Below are 12864 nucleotides of genomic sequence, written 5' to 3'. Positions count from 1 at the left end.
AATAAGTATTTCCCATGTCATCAAAAGTCAAAGTGGCGATTATTATTATTATTATTAGCAGATTTGCAGAGTGCATAGCTACCCGTAGGTGTCCCAGCACTAAGTATGCAGCTGAAAAGCCAATCATTGTTGTGAGGAGCGTTCAAAACAACCATGTATTCAACTGATTACAGAAGATTACCTCGGAATCTGTAGCCCGGGTAAAAAAGGGTAGGGAATTCTAGCATTTTGCAGCATTATAATGAAATGAACGGCCTCCTTTTTAAAGGGGGGGGGAGCACTGCCAGGATGCCTTAGTAGACAGCAGAGTCTTTGTGGGGAAATAAGGAGTGATCAGTGATAGGCGTATTGGAGTGCATGTGCCTAGAAGAGCTCTCCGAGCTATACAGAGAGCCTTTAAATTGATCCTTTGAGCCACTGGCAGCAGTGCAGGGATTTCAGGGCGTGTTGGGCAGATTCATGTCTAGGAATTTGGTAAAGCAATCTGGCTGCAGAGTTCTGTACAACCTCTCTGGGAGCACCTAGATACAGAGAGTTTCCGTAGTCCAGACGTGACAGAATGAGAGCCTGAACTACAATCCTTTTAGAGGCAAATGGAAGCAGATGAAGATTTTTTCTGAGGGACCTCCATATGCAGTAGCAGGTAAAGGCTAGTTTGGTGGCCTGAGTGTTCATGGTTAGGGCTTTGTGCAACCGAAACCTGAGGCTTTTTATAGCGGACTTGGTAGTGGCGGGAGTGCCAAGGGCACTAGGCCATCCCAGATCCATCAGGGAGGACAGCAAATTGGGTTTGGGGTTCCTGTTTTGCATTTGTCTTGGGATTACAAGGTCCAAAGACTATTTGGTCCACTGTGAGAAGTTGGTATTGTCGTGTTGGTTCTCATTATACATATATAATGAGAATGCTGGATTCAGGCAGCAGCACCAGCAGGTTGTGGAGAACTGAGTCCAATTGCACACCGTGTGACAGCTGTCTGCCTAACCCTTCCAGACAGCCAGCAGTACTTCACCAACACCTAAAAGTGACGGTGATTTGTGGTAGCCGTGCGCATGACATTATGATTTCTCAGGGAAATCGTGGTGCAACAGATCTCAGCCTTTTCTCTTAGTTACAGTTGTCTCACACATGCAAAAACAAACAGAAGCAGAAATAAGTTCAATGTGGTTTATTGACTCAACTGGGTTCTAGATAAAATAGCATGGATGCCAATGTTTAGGATGATAAAACATAAAAATAGTACTGCGGTTATAAGGAAAATGAAACATAAGAAAACTCCCACCATAGTGTCAGAATGCGATGGGTTAGAATTCCTACCTGAACCACTAAGGTACTATTAGAACACAGCAGTGTTATCCCTAACCCACCCTTCAGGTTCCCTAGGAAGACACCATCCCCCATACCTGACTGTGGCAGTAGCGACGAGGGCTGTTTTTCCATTGAGAGTCCTCTCTCACATAGGCGGAAAAGACATCAAGACTCAGCAGACAGCTGTAAGGAAGTGACAGCATGCAGTGGCAATTTTTCTGGCTCAAACTGTCTAACGCGTAGGGGGAAGAGGGATGTTTTATGATAAAACAACTGGTGTTCTGAGCAAACCGTCCTGATGTAAGAACACATATGTTTCCTGTGAAGTGTCAAAGATTGTTGTGTTCCTGCTTTGTACTGACAACTATATCAAGCACATCCTTGAGCAGAGTACAGAACGAGAATGTCCTACTAAAAGAATGAAAACAGTCCCTAGGCTAGAACTGTATGTGATAAAGAAAAATTAAAACATCACCGCAAAATGAAGCTTCTGCTCAGAAATGAAAATGAATAATCTAAAGGGGACACGCGGAAAGCCTATTGCTAAAATAAGGTGCCCATAACAGCTCACTAAAATAACTTTACAACAGTAAAAGCTGAGTTGGGATGTTAAAAACCTGTGTTGTGGTATTGAGGGTTTGTTTTAAAAAGTCCACATTAAGTTTAGATCAACGACGCTCACTTTGTGAGGTTGAACTGGTGGAAGGGCGGTGATAGGGAAGATCAGTAATAATGGAGATCATAAAATGATCCGACCATATGACCGGAAAAGGGGCCTGGATCTTTACCCGAATTTCATTAAAAAGACAGGCTCAAGCAAGTGCCCCCTTATCATGAGTGGTGCCTTTAACGAATTGGGTTAAACCTATTGCCGAGAGATCATGCAACAGCCTGACTGATTTAGTCCTGCTTATATCCTCAAGATGAATGTTAAAATCACCTAGTAGTGTTAAGTAAGATTTCTGGTTGACCAAACTGGCCGCCACCTCTGGAAGAGACTCTTAAGAAATCACCACATTGACCTGGGGTACGATATAACAGGGTTGCAGAAAAACTGTAAGTAGGAGTCAGAGATATGGCAAAAGCCATACTCTCATGTGGAGGGAGTGGACAGGATACTATAAGGCATCTAAGCTGTGTTTTATGGATTATAACAATTCCTCCACCTTTCTTATTTAAATGATCTTTCCTACAGATGTAATAGTCCGGAGGTAGAGTATGTTCAATGTCCGGTCCTGAATCGTCACTCCACCAAGTTTCTGTCAGGAAAATAGCATCTGGTTCTTTCTCTTCCAGAAACAAGTGGATATCTAGTTTATGGCAGGGAAGGGACCTAGGGTTAACGAAGAACAGCTGTCTGTTCGCTCAATAAGGGGGCTTCGTTCTAGGATTGGTGATCCCTTGGAGGGACATTAAACAAAATGAGCATTGGGTTTGCCTTTTCTCTGGGTTTATGGAATGTAGACATCCATCATTAAAAGCCCCTTGAAGGGCAAGGAGCTGTGAGGCAGAATATTCAAGCTTACCTGTGTGCAACCGGCTCGCAGATCCCATTCCCTCCCTAACTTATGGTAGCTCAGACTCTCTCTCAGACATGAGGTGATAGTCTAATATCACATAATTGAAGTAACTTCATGTTTCTGAGTTCTCTTTCATATCGGCTGTCAGCTTCCTTCCCATGACCTCCCACGATAGGCATGAGGTCCTCCCAAGCCGGCCAGTCACCACCACGTCTTACACTTCCACTCCCCACGTTTCTAGTTATATCAACAATATCAGAATCAAACCTTACCAACTTTGCCCCTTATTATGACATTGGTGGTCTTTTGGAAGTCCGCCGTGCTCACAGCCGCTAAAAGACCACCAGTGTCTGATGTCTCACGACCACCAGGCCATCTGAGGGCAGGTGAGAGGCGTTTCCACCGCCCGCACTGCCATGTTGAAAGGACTCCGCCCACCGTATTACAAGACATAATACGGCACGGCGGTCCCTGCATGGCAGTGCAGCTCTGGCGGTGGAAACGCAGACACTTAGCCCCTCCCGGATGACCACCTCACCCAGGCAGGTAGGTGGACCGTCCGAAAGGGGGAGAGGGTGCTGTGTGTGTGTGTGTGTGTGTGTGTGTGTGTGTGTATGTGTAGCGGTATGGGTGTGCGCGAGTGTGTATGTATGTGTGCGTGGAGGGTGTTTCTGTCTGAATGGAAGCAGAGGGAAGAGGGGTGTGTGTATTGGGATGCATGCAAGTAGATGTGTTTGCATGGGTCCAAGTGGGTGGGTGTGTATGTCAGGGAGTGTGTGGATGAGTGGGCTGCGTGTGGGGCTGGGTGGGGGTGCGTGCACGAAGGTGTGCGGATGAGTGGGGTGCATGTATGTCAGTGTGAGAGCGAGTGGGGGTGTGTGTATGTTAGTGTGAGAGCGATTGGGGGTTTGAATGTGTGTGTGTGCAGTCAGGTGGGGCTGTTTGAATGTGTGTGGTCGGGTTGGGGTGTTTGTATGTATGTGTGCAGTCCGATGGGGGTATGTGTCTTCAAGTGTGTGGACGAGGGTGCGTGTGCTGGTGACAGGAATGGGGATTCCTGTTGCCGGGTGTGTTACCGCCAGGGTTTTCATGGCAGGGCGATCGCCGCAAAAAGCCTGGAGGTTTGCTGCCACCTAATACGGCCAGTGATCATAGGCCTGCCCCGGCCTCGAGGATCTCTCCGCCAGCCAATCGGACCAGCGGGACTGATGGCGGTTTGGCTTCGGCCAAACTGCCAGACTCATAATGCGGCTGTCTATACTGCCGGGTCCACGGCAGTATGACCACCACCGTGAGTGTGGCGGTCTTAAGACCGTCACACTCATAATGAGGGCCTTTGTACTTTTCAGTGTACTCCATTTATTGTATTGCCCTTCCACTCGTTCATTGCAGCTCACATAAGATGCATCAATAGTTTCTTTCTTGTCAATTTCACAATGTCACTGTGTTGGCCATTAAGAGACAGTCCACATTTTGTGTCATAAAGCAGTTCTTTTTTCCGTTGATTTCGAGCTATAGGTCACATTAAGTTCAAACCGTCACTTTTGCCGCTAAATTGTTTATCCAGTGTCTGGGAGAGCCCAAGGCAGCCCGGTCTAGCATCATCTATTGTGCCATCTTGTGCGTAATATATCTGTGGTGTTCTTCGTTCTCAGGATTGCGGGACACGATATCCATTTAATGATTCCACAGTCCACTTCTGTCGGAGTTGTAGCGATTTAGTCCACCTCTCAATGCGGCAGTTTATCCCACATCTGAAGCCAGGACTAAACTTCCTCTAGAATATTAAAGAATTGGCTTTTTCCATCCATAACCACTCTTTGGCATCCCAGGTGGAGTAGCATGTGTTTTAGCTGGAGAACTTTAGATTTTTGTTTGACATGAGTAAACGTTTTCCTTTCAGTATGCATCTTCTTCGTGTTGCCAGGAAATAAAGTGATCTTGTGGATTTTATATTGGGTGCATCAGAGTTTTTCATGGTCTGAAGTATACAGTCTCTCTGTATTTGAGGAATTTAGCTGTTGTTGCTCACATGGGGTTCCAGATTTCATTTGGGATATCAGAGCTCTTTGCCCTCTTTCTATTGTGAACATAATCGATAGTCCCTGCAGTTCAAGCACCTGAAGGGTCCACTTTTCCAGGAAATGTGATGTTGATGTGCCCTATTATCCCTAGGGAAACCCCAGGAATATGATGTTCTTATTTCAAGATCACTCTTCGGGGACCTTTGCTCTCTCTTCTAAACTTTTGATCACTTTAATCGCTTGTTCCATTTTGTCTTTCAAGCGGCTCCCGTCCGATTTCAGTGTTTTTATATCTTCTTTGTTGTGCGGACCCTTATTTTCTTCGTATCTGTACAGAATAGATGGACCTCTCTTTTCACTGTGGTTTTAGAATTTTCTAGTGCTCCCCTCTCGATACAAATTGTTAATAGTGTATTTACTATTGTGGATTCCTTGGAATGTTTGGTCAGATCAGCTTTCGGCGTAGTGGCCGCATGAGAAGTCTTTCTTAGGGCTGTGCTTTATGGAGCTGTATATTACATGATCCAGGTCCCCTATGTGGCCTTCACTGCTTAATCTTGGAAATGTCTGTCTATACGGGCCTAATGAACAGCACAATTCTTTGTCTGTTTTGTCAAAGGCAGCGGTGGCAGGCCAGAATGCTTGGAGCCTATATCCAAGTCTAGAACATACCACCTCACCGATAACAGCATGATGCCAGCATTTCGAGTATTAAAAGTCTATACTGATATTGAGCTAGGGTATTTCAACATTGTATGCTTCTTTTTCATGTCATTATCAGCTCGAATAATTGCATTGGTACTATATTGTTCTCCGCCTCTGACCCAGTCAGTGAGTCACTGGGATACCCAGCCACATTATCAAGGTCTCTCCAGCCGTCCATGGCACAGTGATTGCTCCTTTCACCAGCTATAATTAGAGAGCCAGGCATGCCTGCTGTCCTGCTAGGAGCGCTCTCAGCTTCATTGGCTGTAATGAGCAGTAGAAGTCTTTGACTGCTTTGTCAGAGGCAGCAGTGCCTTGTTCACTGTAGCAGGCAGGCCGTCTCTGGTCAGGGCATGCACCACCTCAGTCTTAGGCTCCAGTTTCGCGTCTGGTCATTTAGGGCACCAAATACAAAGATTTCAGGCCCTTTGACACTCCAGTCCATAATTAACTAGGTCCGCAGTCTCCATAGGGCCCTTAGACTGCAGCAAGCTGCACCCATTCCCTTGACTTTTCCAAAATTACAGTACAGCATTGCTTCGACATTTTGGTAGCAATGAATGCTGGTACATTGATGTAGTTAACTAAAGTGTTTTTTGCACGACTTTGAAGCAGCAGGTAACCGGATTCTACAGGACCTTAAAAGGGGGTGCAGGAGCTTCGTGCTAGTGCATCATGTCGCCCATCTAGCTAGGTCACTCCACCTATTTCTCACTACTCTGATCACCATTCGTAAGCTCGAACCTCTTAACCTTCTAAAACATGTCAGCCAAAGCCATTTGCTAGGTTCATCATCTTCCTTTCGGCAGATTGTCTGGTGCCTCAAACCTAGGCATTATACTTGATTATCTATTGAGGTTCTCTCTGCTCAAGGCTCAGATTTATAAAAATGTTGCTCCTTCTACCATTCTGAACTCCTCTAACTGAAATATTTAAAATACTAAAAACCTGGCCCTTTAGTTCACCACAGCACTGCAACTTTAGCCTTCTGTACAATTTCAATTTACTCAACAGTGCCAAGAAACTCTCTTAGGGTCTAAGTCAGTGCTCTTTAAAATAACCTGTGATTAAACCTGGCCATTATTAAATAGGGTGACCTTTTCCTGTTATCTAAATTAATCAGCGCCCTTTATTCCTTTGGATAAGATTGAGAATTGATAATGTGTAACATAAACGACATTTATTTTGAGAAAGCCTCCTGTTTCACTTCTGTCGAAATTTTAAAATAACTTGATCTGTAAGTGTGCCTTCTTGAGAAATATTGACATTTTGTAAATGTGTCAGTTCTTGCTGCCTCCTGCTCATCGAGCAATCCAAATGTTGCAGCACGGAACGGCCGTTTGCACCAGAAGACTGTTAAAACAGGCACTTACTAGTCGGGCATACTCCGGCTCAGTGTTACATGCAGTGTTGCGGCTGTGGACAGAGTCGGACTGGTCTATAGGGCATTCAGGCAGTGCACGACGGGATGGTCTGAAAGGTCAGTGTGTGGTCCGTTTTTTGGCAGCTTGTGTGGTTCTTTAATGGTCTGCTGGCTGTTTTTTTACAGTTTATTTTCACTAATATTAAAACAAACATTGCCTACGGCAAGCTCAAATCCATGCGTTCTTCGAGAAGTTGCAAAAAATTTGTATAGTGTCTTTACACGGCCAAAACTGTCCCAATTTACAAACGTGCCACTTTTTAGCAATCTGATTCACTAATAGGGGGTATTTTTATGTTGGTGCCTGGGTTTTTTATCTCACTCTGACCGGCCCGTGAACTCAATATGCTAGTGTGGTGTGATTCACTGATCCACTCTAAATACACTTCAGTTTTTATACTGTTGCCAGATTACAAGACATGGCTGCAACACCTAAGACGCCAGAATACTCTGTGGCTGGCAACTTCTTGAATTGTTTTGTGTCTGTTTCAGTATTGATAAAAAATGTTCCTAGTGGACATGCCAGCCCCTTTATTTATTTTTTGTTTTGTTTCTGTCTTTATTTTTGTGGATTTCATGAGTGGCCTTAGCTTAAATTATTGTACCTTCATACACCCCTCCTACTCTGGATTCAACCAACTTCCATTGAGTCTTAAGTAATACTTTAGGGAATATAGGACAACATCCGAAGTCTTTACCTTTTGTTTTTGATACCTGACAGACTTTCCTAAAATAATCCTCATTCATCCTGAACACTATTGCTGTTCAATAAATTTTTTACATTGATTTTTTTACCCAATTATTTTTTTCATTTCATGCAACCAAATTGAGTGTTATATGTTCATAATTGTATACATCACTGTTCGAAACTAAGTCTTGAGAATCATTAATGGATATGCATTCTGTTTCGTAATTTTATACTCAGTGCTTAATTTGTGCTTGTTGTTCCCGGCGCGGAGCACCAGCACTTATTTCTGAGGGCCGGCGCTTAGTTTTCTGTCTCAAGCATTTACTGTGAGCAAAAGACATGTAGGAAAGACAGAGGAAGAGAAAAACGAAAAACGTCAGAAAGGGGAAAGCAGGAAGCTGCAAGAGTGAGCGAAAGGGGCATAGGGTGGCTGCAAATGAATTGAAGAGGCCGGAGGTGGCTTTAGGATTACTCTGCCTCAGTATTATGTGCTCGCAATTTTAATTGCAGCATCTGCATGTTTAAGAGGAGAGCTTCGAGCACCGGCACCTTTTTATTTACAAATTAAGCACTGTTTATACTGAAGTGTTTGATATGCCCCCAAAGTAGGCCAATATCATTATAATGATCACATGCAAGAGGACTTAAATTAAGGCTCTACTAGAATATGTTATTACTGTTATGTGAATGATAATTCACTGTACCTTTTTACCACGTTAGAGATGAATATAATATCTAAAGTTATGTGCAACCTAATAAACATATATTTTTTCATTTTTATAGCTCAGCTTGGAGACTATATTTCTTCCATACACCAGTCAGGATATTTATCAAATATTCATTTTATACCAGATCAAAATAATGATTTTATAACCAAAGTGGAATCTCTGCATGAACAACACAGGTAATCATATGATGCTGGGACTACCCATTTTCATTCTGTTGCTCAAGAAATGTTTTGTTATGTTTCAGCACAACCCACTGAATGGGCAGAGGTTATTCTGAAGGGCTTGGTAAGAATATGGAATGTGTGTCAGAGCATGACTTTGGGATGTTCATCTTTCATACTCAAAGTTAATCTTTGTTTTTAGACCACTCTAAAAAAAATGTATTTTATTTATTGCCAACGACACTACAATAGCATGATTTATTTTAATAAATACATTATCTTCTTCAAAAGACCAAATGTTATTACAATATCTGTACAGAGTACAAAGTTATGGTTGACATTTTGCAAAAGTTAACTGCCTATTTTCAGACACTTAGGAGTTGGCAGTTTTGTGCAGATAGTCTAAAGATCCCCAAATGATACCCTGCAGAAGAGTATTTGACTGTAATTAAACCAGAAGGTAAATACATCTTTCTCTGCCATCAAAATGTTGTGTTCTCTTTTCATGCAAATACCTGTTGACTTTGCAGACTCTTCTCAATTAGCAGTCAATTTAAGAGGGTACACAGATAACTTACATACTTCTTAAGGTCCACTGGCTGGAATCTTAAATTGCTTTGCTGAGGCACATACATAGTAAATATGAATGTACTGTAATAATTTGCAGTTGTGTTTATTAATGGACGGATGCACTTCGAAATACGATATACTGTGAACCAAAGTAAGTCTGAAACCAAAGAAACGTTGTTAGAATATAACTGGTATGCACAGAAAAAATTAGGTGCTATATTACTTACAGAATGTATTTGACAGAGTGGCTATGTTTGTTCGTTTTATGTTATTTCAAGAGGAAGAAACAAAAGTCATTAAAAAAAATGTTTTGTTGCTTCGATGCAAATAATTATTTGTTGGTGCATAACAGTTTGAACGTGTACAGATACTAAAGAAACAGATGTTTCATAGCATTAGAACTTTTTTTGGATTAATATGTGTGATAATGTCAAAATAGCTAGGTAATAATTCAACAGAAGTTTCCTTTAATCGTACAAAAAGATGCCCAGTTTGATTTTCTTGGCCACATAAATTAATCTACTCTGCCTAACAATTTGGACGTTCATTGTCGCATATTTACATTGGTCCCATACAATAAAAGTGCCACAGTGCTTCCTCTCTCCTTGCTTCAGTTCCCCTATAAAACATAAAAGTAAGAAGTTCAGAGTTATCTTTCAATTTTTTTTTGAGGTTTAACATTTATAGCCATACGTTCAATGCTTGCAATAACAGCCGACCAATGTGGTCGCTGACAACCACCGCCACCCTCTGCCTCATACCCACAGCCCTAGCATGGACATTAGATCAATAAAAACTACACATCAGAGGCTGTCGGGAGGGTCATGCCATAGAATGGTTACTTTGTTGTGTCTATTAGACCCCAGACTCAAAGCCTCTGGGCACATGTTCTGCCACAAGAATTGGAGTTGGAATACAGGAGAACTGGGTCCTAGAGTTTATGGAAAAGTGGGGATGTATCTGCTGTGTTGTGAACAATCTTCAGGTGGCTCAACAGGAGCCACACATTATAAGCCACTGCTCATTTGTAGGAGTAGTGGATATTCCCCAGAGGAAGAGCACCACATGCTTTGTGGCCAGAAAGAGATAGAACCTCATTATCAGTCAGACTCTTTACTCCAAGCAAATGCTCTGTTCATGACTGTATACATGTTGTAACAATTTACGTTGTCGAGGAGATACCTAATGCAGGTTAACATAACTGAGACCCTGTGCTCATGCACCAGGCAGAGAATCAGTGAAAAACAATGCAGTATTATAAATGGCATGCCATGTATAATGTAGGCGGAGCCCAGTCTGCCCTTTGAAAAAGGACCTAGCTCCTTACCGGAGGTTGACATCAAAGATGGTAATTCCCTGGGACTGGATCCTGGGGCCCTCTGTGTACTCTCCTAAAAGGTACTGTGAGATGGAATGTGCTAATTGTGTGCTATCTGTAGGTGGTGCATAGTTAGTGTGCGTCTTCCTATTTTCCTGTCAAGTGCATCTGTAGTAAAGTGCGGTCTCAATGGCAAATGTACTTCCTCACTCAGATAGGGGAACTCCCACGTTTCACATTCTGCAATTACAAAATATGTGCTGCTTTATGCATATTACCGAAGTGTCCATGCAGCTTCTGCTGCCACCTAATGCAATCAAAGTACAACAGTACTTAGGTCTTCATTTACTTATATCTTGCAGTCAGCGGTTAAATATTTAATATTACACCCTTTTCAGAATAGCAAAACTGCTGAACAAGTTGTTGTAAGGACCCTTTAGTAATGAGTTGGGCACCCGTAGATTAGCCTAGTTCCCCATTTTGTGCCTTTTACATTCATACACATTTTATTCCTGTTGTATTCGTATTTCTAATCAAGCATGCTTTTACCTATTGTTTTGCTTATTTTATCAGCTGTCTCTTCTAGGAAAGTAGAGTTCATGCTGCACATTTTATCAGCCATTGTACGACATGTAATCTGTACCTTTGTCCAAGGCTGCCATGTGCGGTACATGAAATGGCAACCTGTATTGCTAGCCCAGGAGCCAGTTTCTATCCTTGAGACACGTCATTACGTCAGACCTGTTCTCCGAACACTGTATGGGTTATTATACAAACAACACATAAGCCTAAAGAGGGGTAGAGGGCATTCCAGCCCTGACGGTCCAGGCTTACCACACGGCAGACAGCTTTGCTGATCCTGGTGCTGATTTCTCAGCTTCCTGAGAGGGTTACCTTCCGGACAACAGGCAGACACCTGTTATTCTATTCAGGTATGGGGCCAGGGTTAATCACTTAGGTTGGGCCACGCAGAAGGCTGCAAGTCGAGACTGTTGTCAGATGTCTTTCAATTCTATTCTGCTTACCGCAATGATGTCATTGATCGCGTTTTCTCCTCTCTGTGCGTCGACCCACAACGAACCTCGCCCTTCAAGGCCTTCCATCTTCGTCTCCAGGTCCATTTTCCAAACAGTGCTCTCCTGTGATGGAATGGATCCCATTTCACTTCTGTCAGAGTTGGCATGCAAAGTGTCCCCAGAATGGCTCCCACCAGGTCTGTAACCTGTGTCTCTCTGGACCACGGATAAGTGATTGTGAATCCTGTTGAGTATTCCGCTTGAAGAAAACGCTCCATGATTGTCGAGCACACCGCCGTGAGATGCAGCAAAGATCTGCCAACGACACTCCTGACCTCTTCGGACATCAGTATATCAAGCAGGCGCAACAGCCAGAGGCTGAAGAGGAGGCCTTTCCCTTTGAGAACAGCTCAGGCTTCGATCAAGAGTTCGAGTTAGAAATAACCAACGTATCAATAGAATCTCGCATAGTGAGTATGCTACCCCTTGCCCTTCAGCCTCAAGTCAAATCTGTAAAGAGATACATACCTCCAGATCAAGAGGCCCTGTGACCACCACTGCCTGTAGGCCATGGTCAGCCCGAGAATCCAGTTTGGATGCCCAGCCCTCCGGCTCATGCTGAAACACCACCCAGAGCGGAAAGCTTTGGTGCCTGCAACTTTACAGCCTCCTCACTCTCCGGGTTGGCACGGCCGTCGGCATGGACAGCCACAGCGCTCAGTAGCTCTTTGGTGGTGAAACAAAACATCTATCTCAGATCTGAAACCATCGATGTCGGTGCCGAAAAAGACTGTCAAAACTACTGTGGAACCCAGTCTGTACAGGTTGCAAGAAAGACTGGACTCTAGACAACAACAGACCCAGATTCAGCCAAAAAATGGAAGAATTGTGGCCAAGACACCACCTTCTCAGCCACCACCTTCCAAAAGGCAACTGTCATTTCAGGAGGCTTTGGATGTACCTATTCCATCCAAATAGAAAAAGTTGAACAAGGCCACCAGCCATCTGCCTCCACCACCTTCTTCGCCACCTCCATTATCTCCATCACCTCCACCACCCCTACTAGCCATGCCTTCTTTACCACAGTCTGATATAGAGCTGTTAGATACTCCCCTCAGTGTTCCCCCGGAGATGGCACTGGTCCCCCTGACACTGGAGATAATTCATTTCATGTCCCCAAAGACACTAAGCCCTGAGACTCGTATGATGTTGACCCACCAGAGGACACAGACACAGACCTGTACCCAGCACATCAATCACCTCCTGATGACTCAGCCACATACCGGAAGCTTATAGCGAGGACGACTAATTTTCATGGGTACAACTTCACAAATAACCTCTACAAGAGGATTTCTTATTTCAGATGCTCTCTTCCACTTACAGAGGCACACAATACCTGCCTATG

General features: G+C 43.6%; 1 protein-coding gene across 4 annotated transcripts in view; it reads left to right on the top strand.

The window, feature by feature from the left end:
• Positions 1–12864, top strand: part of PTPN3 (protein tyrosine phosphatase non-receptor type 3) — a 1694656-nt gene that overhangs the window by 747832 nt on the left and 933960 nt on the right. For all 4 annotated transcript variants that reach the window (XM_069219598.1, XM_069219596.1, XM_069219595.1 and 1 more), the window contains one exon: positions 8450–8570. In XM_069219598.1, coding sequence (XP_069075699.1) covers positions 8450–8570 — 121 coding nt within the window. The remainder of the gene's footprint in view (positions 1–8449; positions 8571–12864) is intronic.

Source organism: Pleurodeles waltl, chromosome 2_2 (genome assembly GCF_031143425.1).
Source record: "Pleurodeles waltl isolate 20211129_DDA chromosome 2_2, aPleWal1.hap1.20221129, whole genome shotgun sequence".
NCBI classification, from domain to species: Eukaryota; Metazoa; Chordata; class Amphibia; order Caudata; family Salamandridae; genus Pleurodeles; species Pleurodeles waltl.
The sequence above is the reverse complement of the archived record's forward strand: the minus strand, read 5'-3'. Positions and strand labels throughout refer to the sequence as shown.